General features: G+C 43.1%; 1 protein-coding gene across 1 annotated transcript; it reads left to right on the forward strand.

Moving 5' to 3' along the window:
• The first annotated feature begins 35 nt into the window (after positions 1-35).
• On the forward strand, positions 36-19388 carry WDR82 (WD repeat domain 82). The gene is made up of 9 exons (XM_054837939.1): positions 36-457; positions 5225-5322; positions 8731-8797; positions 8983-9082; positions 12529-12645; positions 13432-13587; positions 13705-13774; positions 15111-15253; positions 15746-19388. The coding sequence occupies exons 1-9, from the start codon at positions 297-299 to the stop codon at positions 15773-15775; spliced, it is 942 nt and encodes a 313-aa protein (XP_054693914.1). The 5' UTR covers positions 36-296; the 3' UTR covers positions 15776-19388.
• The last annotated feature ends 739 nt before the right edge of the window (positions 19389-20127 follow it).

The raw sequence follows: 20127 nt of genomic DNA on the forward strand, positions 1-20127 counted from the left end.
CCGAGCGCGTGCACCCCCCCTCCCCTTCCCAGGGTGCCCCGCGCGCCGCCCCCTGCTGTTCCCGGAGCAGCAAGATGGCGGACACAATGAGGAGGAGCCGCCTCTCCGCGGCCTGAGCGGGCCGAGCAGAGCCGGAGGGCGCCGCCCGCCCCGGCCCGCCGTCCCTCCCCGCCCTCTGCTGATCCCCGTCGCCCCGTGAGGTCCTGCCCGTCCGCTCCCGCCGCCGCCGGGAGCCCCGCCCGGCTCCCCTCAGCGCCGCCGCCGCCGCCCTCGGCGCGGCCCGGCCCGGCGGCGGGATGAAGCTGACGGACAACGTGCTGCGGAGCTTCCGCGTGGCCAAGGTCTTCCGCGAGAACTCGGACAAGATTAACTGCTTTGACTTTAGCCCCAACGGCGAGACCGTCATCTCCAGCAGCGACGACGACTCCATCGTTCTCTACGACTGCCAGGAGGGCAAGTGAGTGGCGGGGACGCGGCCGGGCCCGCTCCTCCGCCGGGCCGCGGGAGGGGGATGCCCGCCTTCGGGAGGGCTGGGGGGGGGGGGCTGGGGCGGGGAGGGGCTGTGAGAGGCGCCGGTTTGGCTCCTGCCCGTTCCGGCGTTCGGGGAGAAGCTGTGCCCGGCTCCCCGCCGGTGCGACTGCGCTGAGGGGATGGCAGGTCTGGTTGATAAGCTTTAGCTTTTCTTTTGTTACTTTTTAATGTAGGTTTGCAAGTGGAACTGCAACGATGTCTAACGGGGGTGGGGATTATAAACGATTAAAGTGGGGCGCGGAGATGGGAGCAGCATGGGTTTGTCTGCACTACGGGTGTCTCTGCTTGTTATCTCTGCTAGGCTGGAGCCAGCGATGGTAATTTAATTTCCCAAGTGTGAGGGAGAGTTCACTGCTGTGAGAACTAAATAGTTGTTAAGCTTAAGGGGTGAGTCTGGTCACATTTCCAGGCCTCGGGATTGTTACAGATATGCAAACTGACTTCTCTGGGCTTAAGTCTCGCTAATTAAAATAGAAGTAATTGCTGTGAGCATTGTACAGATGTGCCATTTTAAACAACCAAATTTGAATGTAACTTCTTGGATAAATGTTTAAGCCAAAAGGTGAAGATGTGGTGTGTGTTTACTGTAACTTCTAAAAACTCGATGGTGTTTTCCTTAAAACTAGTTCCTAAGTGGTGTTAGAGAACATTGCAGATAAAGGTGGTCCTCTGTGCTTTAAATCCTTTCCTCTAGTTGCGCTCTTATCTATAAAGCACAGTTAAAATATGTGTGTGATTTACATGTGTCTTCAAAGGTTGTGTTAATTTACATTTAATCAATCAAGGTGTTTATTGATTTCTGTTGCTTAAGGGTAATGGATTAAGATGTGTGTGTTTCTCACTGAACAGAGTTGTCCAGTTTATCTTTCTTCTTTCATTGATCACACGATGTTTGTCCTGTTTTACATATAAAACCCCAGAAATTTGCACTTAAGATAGGGTGCTCTTGTTCAGAGGATGAAAACGTGCAAATAAGACCACCAGTAATACTTGCAGTTGATGTCTGGAATAGAAAGTGAAAGAAAAATGAACATGTGTGTTGTAGGAGAGAGAATAAATAGGACAGGGTAATGCAGGAGTGAAAAAAAAATGGTTTGGGAGTACTGCGAAGTAGATGTGTCAGTGTTGTGTATATTTTCTAGTAAACCAGGTATTCCTAATCCTCCTGCTTTTTCAAGCAGACCAAGACGTCATACTTGCTGTGTTTGAAAGACTGCATCCTGCATATTCTCTTAATTTTGTAGACCACTTATTATATGTTTACACTTCTATCTAGTTTGCTTGCTTTACATGTTAAAGTTGTTGCTGTTCCCTATCTGATACAGTGAACTCTCATTTGGAATGGATTAATTTTTATTTGTGTAAGAATAGGTAACTTTATACCTATGGTGCCTGCCGTGGATTGTATTCTAGATCCTAATTATATACAATAGTAGAAGGGCTGAGTGATGTTAATGCAGATGGTATTGATTGCTCTTCCCCTTTCAAACTTGTAAAGAATAATTTGATGGGTTGGAGGCATTTGGTCCTTTCATCCCTGTCTCCATCTAGTCCTGATGTATGCTTTACAGTCAGAGGGTTTGCTTTAATTAAGTTAAATGTTGAAGATTGATGGTCATCTACTGAAGTGCTACAGGGCAATGAGAGTAGTTTCATCAAGGTAACCCCTGTTTCAGGATGCATTTCTTTAATGGTTATAAAATTAATTTGAGTTTCTCATGTACTATCAATTGACTTAAAAGTGTAAGCGTGATTTTTAGAGGTACCTAGGGATGCAGGACACACTTTTTCTCTCGCCTGGAAAGTTTTAGCTCTGAATTACTTTCACAGGAGATTCATGTGGAGATGAAAAATCAAATCTGTGAATGATCATTGTTGTGACATGGTGGAATTTGGCAGTTTCAGGCCTAGAGTGTTTTTGTTTTTCTTAAACCACTGTTTCAAGGGCCTGGAATTCTCACCTTCTTGTGTATGTCATTGCTAATGAATATAATGGCCAGGAGGAAATATCCTGCTTGCTGGGTTTCAGTATAACGTACCCTACTTCATCGCATGGCCTGAATGTTAAAACTTTTCCCCATGTAAAAGTGGCAAAATTTGGGTGGTGTTTTTTCTCTGTTAATGAGCAGTTCTGTTGGTAGAATTAAAATGCAACTGTGTTTGGTTATACTTTAGGTACACCCTCACCTAGTTTGCTTTGTTTTACTGTACCAAAATGAGCTATACAGTTATGAGAGTCGTTACCAGTATGACCAGGCCCCATCTCAGTGAAATTTAGTTTCTAAAGGCGTCAGGACAACTTAAACAATGATGTGTAGCCAAGGGCTGACAGAACAAGATTATCTCCTTGTAACACAGATTCCCTTATCATGTGTATTTCGAGCATAGCCAACAAACTTGAAAAAATTGTCCTGCTTCATGAGCATCCAATAATTTTGGACCTGAGATTCCACTTCTATTTCAAAATGTGTAAACAACTAAACTGTTGTTATTTTTTTAACCCATTATGTGTCACTAAGTACCTCCGTAATAGGCTGGCTGAAAAGCATAACCAAGAGGCTTACCTGTGTCTGTTGGGGCTTAAGAATGAACTCTGAAAGCGTTTAGAACAGAATTGTGTGTTGGGATGTACAACAGTCCTTGAGGCTGGGAACAGGAGGCTTGTGGCTGCAAATTTGTAGCCCTAGTATGATGTAATGGTGGCCTAGCAAAGGTTTATCTTGTATTTTAGTATTTTTGTTTGGCAATATTGCCTGATTTGCAAGTGGGCTGCATAGATTAACTATAAACTTTGAATTATGTTTAGTGATTGCGATTTGTTTAAAAAAGTATGTAAAACTTAGGTTTCTTGTTTGTATTTTTAAATAATCAATTGGGAACAGGCAGTTGGTCTTGTGTGAAGTGACATGCTTCTGCTTGTATCAGCTTACATGGAAACTTCACCTTCCTTAAAACACAGAAGTACTTTCCTTTTTTCTGGTAAATGTGCTTTTCTCCATCTGTTGATCTTTATTGTCTCTGTGTATATTCTTTGGTGCATATACTTTTATTCTGAATAGAACTTCTAAGCTTTAAACTTTTCATAGATAAGGAAGAACCAGACTAGGCATGAGAGTCTTAGTATGTTTTGCATTTTGGGGGATTTTGGTGGGTGGTTTTTTTTCTGATTTGGTCAGTAGTGTAGCTGGGGTAATTACAGAAAGCAGTATGGAGAAGTATATCAGGCATAATGTTACAGAATTCTGGTGTCTAAATTTACATTTGATATTTCCAGGCACATATTTATATGTGCTGTTTCCAATTTGTAGCATGTTTGCATCAGAAAAATTGATTCAAAAGTCCACTGAAGGAACTGAGGAAGAATCTGTTGAGATTTGGTGTAAGTGGTACAGGTGGTGTATGGGTTTTGATTACACTTGCTGTATTGGCTTTCAGTTAATGGAAGCTTGTCCCCAGCAAGTTCATTTGAAGTCAGAGCCTTATGGCTTCTGCTGTTTGAGAATTAATCCTTAAGAATGAATGTCTATTTTTGTTCTGATACGAAAAGTCTCCAACTTATGCTCATGTTTGGGTGTGTCAATTTGAGGCTAATGAAAACAAGGAAAAAGTCGAGCATTTTAGAAATACCTTGTCTGAGGGTATAGTCTGATAAACTTTTCTTTTGGCAGCAGTATCAGTTTAAACTGCTCCTGCTGTTTGTTTCCATTTCCATGCTGTTGTCCTTGGTTTGTGTTGGTAAACTATTTGGTAAAATATTTTGTGGGCCTGTGTAATAACCAGAGTGATGAATTTCTGGATTAAAAATACCTCCCGGAAGAGACTGTTATTTCTGATGCTGATTGGTACCCCAGTTGGTTGACTGCCCAGCTTTGAAACCACTGTGCTACCATAGTTGAGGAAGAAAGGGGAAGGAGGGTGGTGAAGACCTTGCACTGCTTAAACAGGCACTGCTGCTTTTGTAAGGTGTGCTTATTAACAGACTACTTCTAAGTTTACTTTGCAGTTTAAATTTCTAGTACTGCAGTACATCAGTCGCTTACCAGACCCCTAAATACCCAGTTCTGTGTGTTGTCTTCACTCCCACTAGAATGTCTTTAATTGTGTTGCAAAATGTTACACTTGAGTTTCATGCTTTAATTAAGATAGAATATGAGTATAATTCTCCAGTAGTTTGAGTCTCTGTGTTACCGTTGCTTTTATAGACTACTGGTATATATACATGTTTGTGTTAATACCAAGATGACCTATTCTGAATGAGACACCCTGCTCTAGGTTTTGAAGTGACATAGAACAAAGACAAATTATTCTCAATCTAAAATAAGCAAGATGAATTAGAGATTTGGATGGGCAAGGGAATGATGAGGCAGTGCTGCTTGACATTAAGGGCTCATTATGCTAGCTCCTTGTATTCTTTTTACAGTAGGCATCATGGGAAAAAGAATTTTTGGAGGAGACAAGTGCATTTTGCAGGTGTTACAGGGAACTCCTCAAGCCTAGGGATGGTCTTGGAGAAAGCACCACGGTGCTTGTTTGAAAATCAAATACAAAAGCTTTTCTTTCTTTTTATAAAAACGCCTGACCACTTGAAACAATCTTGTAATAGCTCAATGAAAACAGGCTTTTTTAATGTGGTGAGTTTCGGTGTAAGCTTTTTGTTGCAGTGAGTGCAATTATTTCTGCTTCCTCCTGACAGACCAAAGAGAACGCTGTACAGTAAGAAGTATGGAGTGGACCTCATCAGGTACACACATGCTGCCAACACTGTTGTGTACAGCTCCAACAAAATAGATGGTAAGTGATCCACTGGAGTTGGGCGTATTTAATCTCCTTACACTTAAAACTACATGCCTGGATAAATAGCTTTAAAGAGCTGGGAAAAATTATAGCAACTTTCCAGTGATAAATGCGCTGTCAGACAGAGGAATTAATGTTCAACTCTAATGTACAACTCAGTGATATTCCCTCGAGCATGCTGATGTGAGTTTTGTTCATTGCTGCAATAACTAAGGGATTAAATATTGTTAGTGCCATAAAAGTTCAATTTGTGATTCTGCCGTTCGTTTTGCTGTTAGATACCGGTGCAGTCAGTCAGCCTCCTGCCTTAATTTCTTACATGTGAAATGAGGTAGAAGGAGCATGTGGCCAGAAGGTGGGCTAATCACTGCAGCTCTGTTCTGGTACACACACAAGTCAACTGCAAAAGAAGGGAATGTTTTTCCATTCTCTGTACACAGCAAGGAGGGCAGGAAGTTCAGGTAACGCAGCAAATCACCAGCCAAGCCTGGAGGAGGTTGCAGAGCTCTCCTGAGATTAGCTTTGCTTCTGTCAATCTGTTTTTTTCCATGTGATAGACAGAACACCCATTTTCATGCCGTTTTTCCACAGTCAGTGTCTGTGATAGCTACACTCTCTAATTGGTGACATTGAAGGGCTTCTAGAGCTTCATGACAGGCTCACTATTTGTATTTGTGTATTTGAGTTTAAATTAAAATTCAAACTTAAGAACTGGCACAGATAGCTACATATAATTCTTCCTAAGGTTGGAAACAGCTAGCGTTCATTTCAAATTTTGTCTCAATTTTGTTTGTCGTAGGCAGTGTCTGAGAGTTTTTCAGTGAACGAGTCTCTTAGCACAGCACTTTATAAATGGGTTTTAACACTGTATTTGTAAACTCAATCATTTCTGGAATAGTGGTTTTGGTTTGGTTTTTCCTTTGCAGAAATGGAGCTTGACAGTAGAGGTACTGGTGCCTTGTGGCATGTGCTCGGTTACTTAAGGAATTTAAATGAGTATGAATTTAGAGCAGATGGAAGCTAAGAGTTAGGAAGTCAGGTTAAACTACAACAAGCCGGGCCTGAAACTAGAGGACAAGTAAGTTTCCAACGGAACTGGATTTAATAGCATAAAAGGATTAAAACTGTGATGGGAAGCACTTGCCTTTCTGGTCTGTTTCGCAGCTTACTTGTTATTTTTTTAATTAAGTTATTACTTTATGTCACATTTCTGATTTGGCTGTTATTTAATTTACAATTCATTAACAATTTAATGAAGCATTTTTAATGCCAGTTTGAGTTGTGAGTTTTTGTTTGTAACACTGGTAAGCCTTTGAGGAACGAAAACTTAAGTCTTCATCCTGCAGGGTAGCATTATGATAAATAACTTGATGAGAAGAAAAGGAAAAGATAGAATATGAAAGTATTCGTTGCTGTTACAAACTGTGAGCCTAGTAAAACCAGCAGTGTGTTCTGTAGGGGTCCAGATATTCTATAGTCCCTAATGTGTGCAGTCTTGGGCAAGGTACGTTATATTTAGTGCTAGGCAGTTATCGGGAGGGAAAATTAACCCAGGAATGTGTTACAGGAGCGCTGGCACTTGTTCCCAAGCATTTTATATTTTGGAGTTGCTACCAATCCACTTACTTCTGAAGATTTCCTCAAGACCTTTGAACCTAGTTCCTCTTGCCTGATTCCAGGCTGAGGTAGTAGTTTGTACAGTTTGAGGGTCTATGATACCACCCGGTACAGGAGATAACTGTACAGGCCACTGCCTTGCCTGGGACAGAGCACTGCCAACAAAAAGGATCACAAAGGATCGCAGTTCCTCAGTGCTTCCTCTTTAGCAAAGGAAGATGAAATTCTGCATGGATACTTCAGAAATCAGGTAACGACAGTTCTTGCAGGAAAAACTAGAGACGTGTCTTAACAGCATGCTTGAAGCATGTTGGTTCTAGCCATGATGAGATGCAACACTGGCGTTGGGGATTTATGTTTTGGCTAGTCACCTCAGGTCACTTGAAGCCTTTCAGAATCGTGTGTCTCCAGCATCATGTTTCCAGCTTGATCACTCAGCTTTCGTTTTCTTGTCAAATGCTGGAGGGTGGTCTAGAACTCTGATCTCAGCTTGATGTGAAACCTCAGGCAAAAAATGGTAACTTGATAATTTTTTCACAGAAACTTAATTTTGTTGAATGAGCCTTTCAAAAAGCTCTGAATGCAGTAGCCCTTATGAGTTTTAAAATGCTCTGTGCATGTTGCATCCTGTTGGCTCTTGTTCTTCCAAGTCAAAAGTAAAAATGTCCTTTTCCCTCCATTTTTGTGGAGCCTTGGCAAGACTTGTTGTTTCAGCTGTATGGAGACTCTTAGCACTGTACGGTGCAGGTGCATAATGCCAATCTCTTCTGTCCAGCAATAGCTTAAACTGGTGTCCTCTAACTAATGTGAGAAGGGATTTTGCTGATGCTGCTTTCAGATATCAGAGGTTTAACTTCTGCTCTTCATGTTTCATTGCTCAGATGGATCGGTACATAAAGATTATAAAGTGACTTCTGTGCTTCAATAATTGTTTCCTCTTGAAAGGATTTCTTTTAATCTCCTCTTGAAAGGATTTCTTTTAATCTTGGGAGAAAGTCTTAACAGCATCTTCCAAAATTCTGGGCTACTCTTGGTATGTTCATCTATACTCAGAATAAATTTACCACTTGAGGAATATTGTGGTGCTGCTCTGATTTATTCAATGTATTTTTAAGATTGCTTTAAGTGGACTAAACTTTCAGTTACTCCTCTGTCCTCTTCTTAAAGCTTAGCTGCTCTAAGCGCAGAGAATGTGTGAAGCTATTGTCTGTCAGATTTAAAAAAAAAAAAAAAAAGATTTGCTACTTTTTAATGGTCTTGTTCTGACTTTGAAGTTCATGTTTTTATCTTCTCTTCAGCTACATGCTAGAATTTGCACATTTCCTATACTTACTGTTTAGTTGGAGACTTAGTTGCTGGATGTGTACATAGGTAATGCAGCAAGATTCATGCTGTATAGCAAAAAAGTGATAGTATCAACTTTGTAAATTGATACTCTCAATTTTGTGAGAATGATGGAATAAAACCTACTTGTACTTAAATTTTAGTAACTTTGAAATTAACTTGCGTAAATCATGTGACAGTTTGCCTTTAAGATGCAATATGACTTCAGACTGTGGGAGGTATCTTTTCCTGGTGCCTGATTTCCAGTTCTGCCTTGGAAACCAAGTTGGTTTATGTCTTTTTCTAACTCGATTCAGTTTCAAAGTGTGTCTTGAAATCAAATGACCAGACTTACTCACTGTGTCAAGACTGCTGTTGCTGTGGGGAGCAAGTTTACTCTGTGACCACTTTAGATGACGTTGGATTCATGGTATAATAAAGCTTATGGTTTGTTTATGTTTTCAGATACAATCCGATACCTCTCCCTGCATGACAACAAATACATTCGGTATTTCCCGGGGCATACAAAAAGGTGAGATGTGGCTTGGAGACAGTACAGGAGAAATTGAAAAAATGATTTTAATGAGCTTGATTTACACTTAAATCATTCTGATTTTCGTGGTGGTAATTATGAGCTTGTACACGGCTGTTGGGGTAGATGTTGCTCCATTCCCTTCCTTTCTGTCTCTCTGATGCATGTGGTCTTCTGTGTTGCAGAGTGGTTGCTCTTTCAATGTCTCCAGTGGATGATACTTTTATTTCTGGATCCCTTGATAAAACTATTCGACTTTGGGATCTCCGTTCTCCAAATTGCCAGGTAGGATATCGAATTCATGTGCATAATGTGTTGCATTTTCAGTCAGAAGGATGAAAGATGGATGTGTGCTTGTTATAAAACAAAAACACTGCCAGAAAATGTGTGCTGCTGATTTAGTGTTGACACCTTCCTAGAATGCTGAAGGAGCCTCGATCACAAATCTCTGTGAAATATGTATGCCGCATTGTGTAACACCACTTGCTTTCACCTATGTCTCTGTTGGAGAGGTGCTGGGAAGAGCAAGAAATAACACCCACAGCTGATGAAATAAGAGAAGAGCTGGGTGTCATCAGCTTGTTCATCAGGCTGCTACCCCATGTGTGTGAGAGAGTGTTCTCTCTTAGCTGGTGTCTTAGTTTTTGGCTGGAATAGAGTTAATTTTCACAAGGAGCTGGGAGGGGACACTGCCAGGGCAGCTGACCCAAACTACCCAAAGAGACATTCCATACCATACAACATCATGCTCAGTATATAAAGGGGGGAGCTGGCCGGGGAGGAGGGATTGCTGCTCCAGGACAAGCTGGGCATCGGGTTCCGGGCAGTAAGCAAATTGCATTGTGTATCACCTGCTTTTTATATTCTTTTATTAGTGGTGGTGGTGTTATTTTCCTCTTCCGTTGCTGTCCTGGTAAACTGTCCTTATCCCAACCCACGAGTTTTACCTTTGTCCTATGATTTTCTTCCCCATACCACTGCGAGGGGGAAGGAGTGAGTGAGCGGCCACGTGGTGCTTAGTTGCCAAGTGGGGCTAAACCACAACAGCCAACATCTCTCCTGGGTTGGGAACGCATCTTATCTGAGTGTTTATAGTGGGTATTTAAAATTGATGCCTTGATGCAATTAAATTTGATGAAGAAACTGATGATCTACAGTAACACTGCAGCCATATGGTCTACCCCCTCCTTGCATCACCTTTGTTGTTCATCAGACCTGTTTGTGAGCAGATGTAACTTTCTAGCAAGGCAAACTCTTCTTTGTTTTTATTTATTTATTTTGCTGGAATACCTTACTGCCCTTTTTTTAGTGGAAGCAGGCTTGTGTGGGCTGAGAAAAGTGCCAGAGTTGGCAGCAGGGGCAGGAATGAAAGACTAGGAGCGTAATCTCCACCTTTTATTGTTGATGAGCTGTTCTGTCCCTATATCTGGACATGCAGTATTGTGCTCTCATATTTTCCCATCTCTCTGGGACCATTTTGCTTATGAGAGGGGGGGCTATTTACTTATTCCAGACAATGTAACTGTAAATGTAGAAAGAAGAAAAGGTTACTGTGGTGGGTTGACCCTGGCTGGGGGCCAGGTGCCCACCAGAGCCACTCTATCACTCCCCTCATTCACCAAACAGGGGAGAAAAGGCATAACGAAATGCTTGCAGGTCGAGATAAGGACAGGGAGAGATCACTCACTAATTGTCGTCATGAGCAAAACAGACCAAACTTAGAGAGGGAATTCATCTAATTTATTACTAGGCAAAACAGAGTAGAGGAATGAGAAAATAAAATCAACTCTTAAAACACTTCCCCCCACCTCTCCCATCTTCCCAGGCTCAACTTCACTCCCGGCTTCAACCTTCCCCCCCCTCAGTGGCACAGGGGGACGGGGAGTGGGGGTTACGGTCAGTTCATCTCACGGTGTTTCTGCCGCTTCTTCATCCTCAGGGGGAGGACTCCTCTCATAGTTCCCCTGCTCCAGCATGGAGTCCCTCTCACGGGGTGCAGACCTTCAGGAGCAAACTGCTCCAGCGTGGGGTCCCCCACGGGGTCACAAGTCCTGCCAGCAAACCTGCCCTGGCGTGGGCTCCCCTCTTCACGGGTCCACCGGTCCGGCCTGGAACTTGCTCCAGCGTGGGCTTCCTACGGGCCGCAGCCTCCTTCAGGTGCCTCCACCTGCTCCGGCGTGGGGTCCTCCACGGGCTGCAGGTGGAATCGCTACACCCCCTCATCCTTCCTCCATGGGCTGCAGGGGGACAGCCTGCCTCACCATGGTCTTCACCACGGGCTGCAGGGGGATCTCTGCTCCAGCACCTGGAGCTCCTCCTCCCCCTCCATCTGCACTGACCTTGGTGTCTGCAGAGTTTCTCACATCTTCTCACTCCTCTCTCCGGCTGCAAAAGCTCTCTCTAAGTGTTTTTCTTCTTCTTAAATATGTTGTCACAGAGGCGCTGATTGGCTTGGCCTTGGCCAGCGGCGGGCCCGTCTTAGAGCTGGCTGGCATTGGCTCTATCAGACACGGGGAGCTTCTAGCAGCTTTTCACAGAAGCCACCCCTGTAGCCCCCCCCACTACCAAAACCTTGCCACGCAAACCCAACACAGTTACATTCCTTACAAAATGGTTTTATCTGTCTTAAGCTTTTTCTGACAAGAAATCTTAATTTTGCCTTTCTCCGGGAGTATGCCTTTAACGCCAGTGTGTGAGTTTTGCTTGGGATGAATCTCAATCTCAAAGTTGCTACAGATGAGATAGGGTTGTAAATTCAGTAGCAGTTCTGTGATTTATGCTAATACCTGAAGTTACAAGAATGGTAAAACTAAGACTTGTAAGGAAGCTGCATCCAACAAAGTTTGGGAAACAGGCTGAGGAAGTGTTACTTGTAATTTTCAATTTGCCCATGAGATGGCAGCCATAGTGCCTAGAATTATTATCAAGAAACCAGAGATGTCCCACTGGAGGACCCTGAGTATTGGCTAGCTTACTGCCTAGCCTTCAGAGATCACAGGGAAAACTGACCTAAATTGGAAAGAATAAAGAATAGTAAAGTCTCTAGGCTTTTCTAGAGAAGAATGGTATTTCAGAAATGCAGAAACTTCTTGAATGTATTGTTGATGTAATCAAAGATGTGTTCTTATTTAACTGTATGCACGTGAATAAAGACATTTGGCCAACACACACAGACTGGACAGTCAGGATACAGAAGATCATATATCTTGTTGGCTTTTACCAAATTTTCTCAAGTCTTTTCTACTGTGTGACTTAAGGAAAAGTTAACATTAAAAATAAGCATTGATAGTAATCTGTCAATTTAAATATGTAAGGTCTGTTACCTTCCAGAAGGTATGAGTCCTTAAACCATCGTTGGTAGAGTGTTGCTATCAATCCCAGCAACAGTGTTTTGTGACGCTGTCTGGTGTGGTTATTAATACAGCCACATCATCCTCCCCATCCTCCCTTCTCTGGGTACTTTTTGAGTGGATAACAGCTCGAATGAGGTCTTGATTTGTTCCGCTGTAAACTTTTCATTGCAGCAAACTGGAAACTCTGTATGATGACACGAAATAGTCAGAGTTGATTTTGAGAAGATGAATTCTGAACCTTTGTAAAACTTCAATATTTACAATTGAAATTCAGTTGTTCCACCCATAGGCTTCTGTCCTGCTCACAGTAGGCTCAAAGGGTGGTGGCAGAAGTGTGAGCATCAGTTTTGCAAAATAATTTGGACTTCTATTTTTCAGGGTTTAATGCATCTCCAAGGGAAGCCTGTGTGTTCTTTTGACCCAGAAGGGTTGATTTTTGCTGCAGGAGTCAATTCTGAAATGGTGAAGCTTTACGATCTCCGTTCTTTTGACAAGGTGAGCTACCCAAACTTCACTTCTTACGCTTTTTAGCTTGCAAGAAGTAGTCTAAACTCAGTGGTCAGAGGCTGGATTTGTTTACTCCAGCTTACCATCTGGTGTGCCTACTTGGCACCTAGAGTGTTTCCGATAAGTACACATCTCAGAGAGGGGTAGATGCTGTCACAGATCCTGAAATCCGCTCTTGAACCAATGCTAAAGTTTACTTCGGCGAACTCTTTAACCTGTTCCAAACTCCTGTTCAGGCTTTTTGTTGTTGTTGTGTTTTGGTGCTTGCTTTGTTTTTTTTCCTGGAAGAACACTGCCAAAGATGGAGCCAGGATCGTCAGAAAGGATGGAAGTTTTGAAGGAATCTGTAATTGGGTGGGCAGCTGAACTGGCTAAGCAGTGAGCATAGCTAGTTCCATGGTTTTCAAAAAGTCAGATGACAATAACACTGGCTCAAGCTCTTTCTCTAACTTCAACTAGCAGCCTTGTTTGAAAACGTCCTCCTACCTTAAATTAATTTCTGCTGTTGAATGTGGTAGAGTATGGGACTACTGGGCATTGAAACACCCTACTGGGGATCTTTTTTTGCTACAAAACTGCAGATTCATACCACTTTGAAACTTAAATGTGCAGTGACGTGGTTTTGCCATGACGCTTTCCTTTGGTATCTTTAGGACTAAAGATTTTCTTTTGAAAAATCTTAAACATTTTCCTGAGCTAAAGTTAAAAGCAGACTCTTGTTAGCAGCAATGCATACAGAGTCTACATCATATTTCCCACTTTTTTTCTTTGAAGGGGCCATTTGCTACGTTTAAGATGCAGTATGATCGAACATGTGAATGGACAGGCCTGAAGTTCAGTAATGATGGCAAACTCATCCTTATATCAACTAACGGAGGGTTCATTCGGCTGATTGATGCCTTTAAAGGAGCTATCCTGCATACATTTGGGGTGAGCTTGTTGCCTGTGTTACCTGCTTGAAACTTGGTGTTAGGTTTGGGAGCAGGTGCCCTTTGCTTGCAAAATTACTGTGGACACTACTACATCATCTCCTGTTTTGTGCCATAGGGTTATAACAATAGTAAGGCTGTCACACTGGAGGCATCCTTCACGCCAGACTCTCAGTTCATCATGATAGGTAAGATAATTCTTCTTGGAAAGAATTGCAGTGCTCTGAAATTGGGTGTGTTATGTAGGACTGAAGTTGTGTCTGTTGGGAAACAGAATATATTTAAATAACACAATGCAGCTGTAAGTTTTTTCTTTGCATTGAGAGTTTCCTGTTTTGTTAGTTTACTCAGCATTTTCTAGACTGAAATGTAAATGAGCCTGCAAGAAGGCTTTTCTTTTTTCCTTTTATATATGAACACTATTCCAGAAAAGATAAGAAACTGTCAAACTATTATAATGTATGGAGATCTATCACATAAATTATGTCAGTGATCCTCACCCTGTGGCTAGGATGGACATACTTTGTGGTAATTGGTATCCTGATCCTCATTTTTCCTGGATGAGTGATGCTCTTGGCAAAACTTCTTTTTTTGTGGGGTTTGTTTGTTTGATTGTTTGTTTGTTCTGGCTGAGAACTTCCCAATTGCAGAGAAGGTGGGGAGGGTTCTTTGTTTAGTCTGTTTCTGGAGCACTTTATTGCATATATTTACCTTCCTGTTGTGCCCTTCCAAATGAAAACTATAGTGGAAGACATTCCAAAACACTTATTTCTGTTCAGTTTTTACATATGGTTAAGTTGTAACTTGTGCTTCTTAATTTTTTTCCTCCCTGAAAGGCTATACATAGAAATACAGAAGCAGAAGAAAATTCTTTGCATTTTTATTAGGAATCCTATCTAAAATGAGATTAAAGCACAACTGAATTATAAAAATAAGTGCCCAGCCTCAGGGTTTGCAAAATGCATTTTAAAGTGAAAAACCTGTCACGTTGTAGCAATGTGGAGAGTTGACATTTCCAGTGAAGCTTCTGGTATTTGGCACAGTGCATTGAAATCTGGTTATCTTCAGCAGTAAAGCCTTTGATTTGATTCTGTGCCTACCAAGTGAAATATTTATCTCCTCCTGCGTCTGAACTGAGAACTTGTGGGACTCTTCTACCCAGCTTTTGACCTCTCACACAAACTCTTGCAAGCTGGCAAGGGTCTTTCCTCCTTAGATGGATGGTGTCAGCTCTCCTTTTCGACCGTAGTTGTTAACCTCTTTGCCAGAATAGTGTTGCACTGTGCTGCATAGTTGAGTTTCTGCAGTGCAGAGATACAAACCCGCTGTTTGGATACAGGTGTGTAAACTCTAGCAATGTTTTGTAAATGCCCTAGTGATACTTTGAATATTTTAAAGGTTAAGCTAGGAAGATGAGGCGTGGTTGTTCCTACTGTTTTCTGACAGTAAAGGTTATCTACTTCATTTTCTCTGCTGGCCTCTCCAAAGTATCTTGCATATCTTGTTTTCCACTCCTGCCTGCAGGTTCGGAGGATGGGAAGATTCATGTTTGGAACGGGGAAAGTGGTATGAAGGTGGCTGTGCTGGATGGGAAACACACAGGTCCTATAACCTGTCTGCAGTTCAATCCAAAATTCATGACTTTTGCTAGCGCATGTTCCAATATGGTAAGGAAAGTGTTTTAAGTTCCTCCTAGCTCAATGAGGTGCTGACCCTTTTAGAAATGAATCTGAGACCCATCAGTGGCACTGAGACTTATTTCCTTGGGCTCTGGTGCCCATGTCTGTTACGCCTTGGTTGCGCCCTACCTGGCAGGTAGATATGTGGGGCAGCACACCTAGCAGGCCAGCATCTGAACACACACACGAAAGCAGAGCAGTGAGTGAATGCGCACGCAGAAGTATGAGTTCTTTAGGTCATTGTACATGGCTGGTATTTTCAGTTTGTGTAAGACTGGCTTGCTCTGGAGAACGTGCAATGCAAACCAAACCAGCGTAAGCAAGGATTGTAACTTAAACTGCTGGGAGGGTGTTGCTGCCTCTTTGGTAGTCTCTGCCTGTGTGCTTACAGAAGGTAGCAGTGATAAGCTTTTGCAGTGTGCGGTAGGAGAGATTTGTGTTCTGCTCTGTAAAAGATGCTCTTTCTTTCATCTTTTGTAGGCCTTCTGGTTGCCAACTATCGATGACTAATTCCTACGTTGCTGCTGCTGCTGTCAGATGACTTCCATACTGCTAACAGCAGCACACCATTGCAAGCATAGTATTGGAACTGCCTAGGTCTCCTAGACTGTGTTCCCGTTCCTGCGTATGTTTCCATCTGTCTTACCTTTATTTGTTGCATTCCTTTGCGAGGACTCCTCCACTTGGCCTCCTCCTAGCATGTTCAGAAGCAGCATGCTACACCTTCTTACCTTCCAGTCCGTGCCCTGCAGGCTTCAGCCGAAGTTGGAACTGACACAGTATTAATTTTTAAGAGCAATGAAGTCTGTTTTATTTACAAAATGTTTGTGGCATTTTTTAAGCTGTAATTGTGTGTTTTCCTTCTGTAAGTGCACAAGGCTATTGATGTTCCAACGTGGAACGTGCATTTCCTTCCCATAAGTGCATGTTTTTCACATCTGGGATCTCTGGTTTCACTGCAGTCCACAGATGCAAAGTTACTTCTGTGCCAAAAGTGAATACTGACAATTTTCAGCTTAAACAACAGATGCTGGTTTCTCTTGCAGTGGAACACGTGCCGAAAGAGCAGGTGACTGTAAATATACATTATACATCCTGTCATCCTTTTATTGACAATTTAGTGTGCAACGAACCACAGAGGTTTTGTCCGCTGCCAGAGCTTGCCGAAGCCTCCCTGCTGCTTGCTGTGCCAGCATCCTGGAGGGCACAGACAGTACTGATGAGGTCCGGTCAGTGGCCCAAGCAATAAAGGAGTCTGACAGCAGGAAGATGAAGAAACCAAACTGAGACTGAAAACACAGTCTGCCTGTGTATCTTCCTTCTGTATCATCTTGGCTGATCTTGTAAATATTGGGGCGGGGGGGGAGGGCAGTGGGAATGGGCCATATTTTTTTACTTTTAGATATTAAAAAATATGATGTGGGCCAGTATTGTGGGGTGTCTAGGCTGTTTACCTTCACCGATGCAGTTTTCCCCTCCTGGTTTGTAAATAAGCTCCATTAAATTCTCCCCACACCAGGCTTAGACCCGTATCCCTTTGTTGGTAAAACTGACGTGCAGTTAGTTCATCATGCATTTTCTTACAGGCCCCGCAGGTTTTCAGCGATAGCCCCAAAAGAGCGATGCTTCCTTTGTCAGATGGTGTCTTCAGAATTGAATTTTAAAAGTCTTAATGTGTGACTGTGCTGTCTCTGCTGTGGCCCTGCGCCAGGGAACGCCCCTGCAGAGAGATGGAAGGGACATGCTCTCCTGCTCGGGGGTGGGGGGCAGAGCTTGTGAGCGAATGGCATGGAAAGGCTGGCAAGCTAGTCTTCAAGCCTGGTTTCAGTTTTTTTTTCCTGAAATGCTGCATTGATCAAATGCATCCACCAGCAGGCCGGGACAGACTCAGCCTAAATGTGGTGTTCATTGTATTCTTGCCTTTCCAAACACGCTTGGTTTTACGTGCTAGGTCACAGCTTGGAAAGTCCATTCTTTCCCTCATCAGTGATGTGTGCTTCCCCTCTTCCAACTGTAAAATGCTGGTAAGGTGATGAGCACCATAATGGGCGTGTTCTCTGCTCTCAGGTCCTAGCCCATCCCAGAGAACAGTGCTCGAGCGTTTTACCTTAGGTCAGTTGTCTAGATATTCCCCTATTACAGCAAAGTTCCTCTCAACTGTGGGGCTCTGTATATAATTCAGAGCGTGTCTCCCTGGAAAAGTAAGTCAGCTTGTAGAACAGCTTCTTCTGTGTTGCTTTTCCTTGCCTCTCTTATTTTCTGCAGCCGTTGTCAGTGGAAATGTGCTGTGCTGGGGATGGGGAATGAGCATTTCTCCACTGCTGGTTCCTTTTAAGTAGCAGCGTGTGGTGAGCTGCAGTGTTTGCATGCGGTGGGAGGACTGCTGTGCGTGAGGCGGTCTGATAAACTTGATGTTTGGACTGATGCTGTGGTTGAAGCTTCTCCTTAAGCTCTGTGGCTTGTCTCTGCTGATGCTACTGTGCGAGTTTAGAGCCATTTCTAACAGCACAGGTCTGCAATGTGAGTTTGCCGTCCTCCAGACTGGAGGAGGGAAGGGAGCAGCGGACTGATGCTTTTGATCTTACCAAACAGACCTGGAGATGCAGATGAGAGATTGATACTACTACACCAGCATCCCTCTTCCTGGCATGAACTGTCCCACCGTCACCTATAAATGCCCAGCATGAAAGGAGACGGATATCTCGGTCCTCATAGTTGCGGACGTTCCCACAGCCACCTCTTCAACTCAGTATTGTTGCATTTCAGGCTGCTTGGTGCTATTTTACCATTGTTGGTGTTTCTGTAAGCAGCCGTATTTTGCGGTCGTTTGTAACATACAGGTATTTAGGGGTTGTAGTGCATTTTAACAGTTAAACTTTAGCGTTCAGTAGCAAATTGTCTTTCAGGGTTTTACCAAGTCTGTTGCCTGGAGGAAGTGAACAGATAGCCTTCAGCCATTTTTTGGTTTACTTTTCATAGGGAAGCATTTGGAAGTCTTCTAAAAATGCTGTTTGCTGATGTGGTTTGAGTGCTTGTCTAAAGACTGTGGTTCAACTCTCTTCCGCTTCCAGCGTTGTAAAACATTGTGTGTTGCAGCATGAAATGTTGAAGAAAAAGGACCAAAGGACTGATCTAGAAGGGCACGTACACCGAGAACATCAGCGGATTTCTGGAGTGAAGATGAATTTACAGGTTCGTGCATAACACAGCACTGATGCTCAGCTCACAATTTGAGCTGAATGCCTTCCCAGGGCCGATGGCCACCCACCCAGGCAGAGACTTTCTTGGTTGATAGAGCACTGAGTGTTTTCCATCTGCCTTTTTAAAAGGGGAAATGTGCCAAGCATTGCCAAGGAACTTGAATATTGCGTGTTTCTAAAGGGTCAGACAGGAAAGGTGAATAAAGCTTTTAGCTTCCAGCTTCTATGTGCTTCTCTAAAAGTATCAGGACAGCAGTCTGTCTGCTCTTCAGGGCAGCCAGCTAATGAGAAACAGACCTCGTTAAAAACAGCACTCACGGGTCTAACAGAGTGTCCAACCTTATGTAAAGCCAAGCAGGAAACAGCATTCCCCCTCCAAATTCAACATGTAAAAGATGAATCCCCTCTGTGTTCTTGTAAAAACCTTTCTTCAAAACAAGGGGGAAGCGAGACTCACCAGCCCACCCCTAAATAAGCAGTGGTGGTGGCTGAGCACATCTGCTTGGGCTGTAGATGTCAGGTGTCATTCTCTTCTCCAAGTTAGTCTGTGAGAGATTTATTTTTTTTTTTTGAGGCTCCCAGGTCCTTGGTTAATGTCCCAACCCCTGCTCTGGGGGACAGGGAAGCAACCAAACTGAACAAATTTGGAAGCAGTATTATCTTTTCCAATGCCTCTTGACTATATTTGCACTTTAAGAGACTTCACCTTGGTTTTGGGTCTGGGGCTAGGATCTTGGCGAGCCTCTCGGAAACTGGTCTCTTTGGTTGTGAGCTGGTATGGGGAGTTTGACTCCTAGGTGGTATCTGCCAGATGAGTGTAAATACATCAAGTCAAATTATGCTTTGTCACAAAATACTACATATGTGGAGAATTCAATGTTGTGGCTGTTAACAATAAATATTTTGTAGAGAGATGCTGTAAATTTCTGCGTTTGTCTGGTGTGATATGACTTGCTGGTTTCTTAGAGGGAGAACGGGAAAATAATTTATTTTTATTACAAATGCCTTTGTTTTGGAAAGTCAGAAGCTCTCTAGTAGAAACTGTGATGTTCTGAAGATACCCTTACATAAATTGCCCATTTTAAGAGGGTTTTTTTTTTTGCCTGGGAATGTATTAGGATAGGGAAGCAGTCTTGTGACAGCTGCTGTTGAGGTGTGGTGCCCTAGGAAGAGGGTGTGCAGAAGCCTGTGGTGTGGAGGGAAGAGCTGAGCAGCCCTTTCTCAGCAGGAAGGTGGGGAAATAGCTGGTTGGAGTAACAGGAGACTTGAATCATTACAGTCAACGTGTGTGTGTGTATATATATGTAGCATTACAGCTGCTGCAGGGGGAATGGCAGCCAAGTTAATGCGAGTAGAACCCCATGTGCGTTGTTTTCAGGCTAAAGTCGAGAGAATGGGGGTAAAGCAGAACTGGAGAGAAATGTTTTTTTTCTTCTATTCCTTGCTTAAACCATGAGCAGATAGCTGAGAAGGCAGCATTGTTCCTGGGTCCAGGCCTCCCACTGCGGGAAATCATCTTCTGACACTTAGCCCTCGGGGTAGTACTGCTAAGGGAATGCTTCCAGTGACAAACTGGTTTTCAGCAAAGACAAATCCAAAGCAAAAACTCCCCTGCAATTTTCTAAGGCTGTTTTTCTGCATCTCAGGTCTGTGTAAAACCCG

This window comes from Grus americana, chromosome 11 (assembly GCF_028858705.1).
Source record: "Grus americana isolate bGruAme1 chromosome 11, bGruAme1.mat, whole genome shotgun sequence".
In the NCBI taxonomy this organism is placed as follows: domain Eukaryota; kingdom Metazoa; phylum Chordata; class Aves; order Gruiformes; family Gruidae; genus Grus; species Grus americana.

Bases quoted from the DNA above. Each gene is read 5' to 3' on its own strand.
- WDR82 (XM_054837939.1), top strand. From the start codon at position 297: ATGAAGCTGACGGACAACGTGCTGCGGAGCTTCCGCGTGGCCAAGGTC. The intron at 5,323-8,730 runs GTAAGTGATCCA...TTATGTTTTCAG, and splicing joins CAGCTCCAACAAAATAGATG to ATACAATCCGATACCTCTCC. The intron at 13,775-15,110 runs GTAAGATAATTC...TCCTGCCTGCAG, and splicing joins CTCTCAGTTCATCATGATAG to GTTCGGAGGATGGGAAGATT.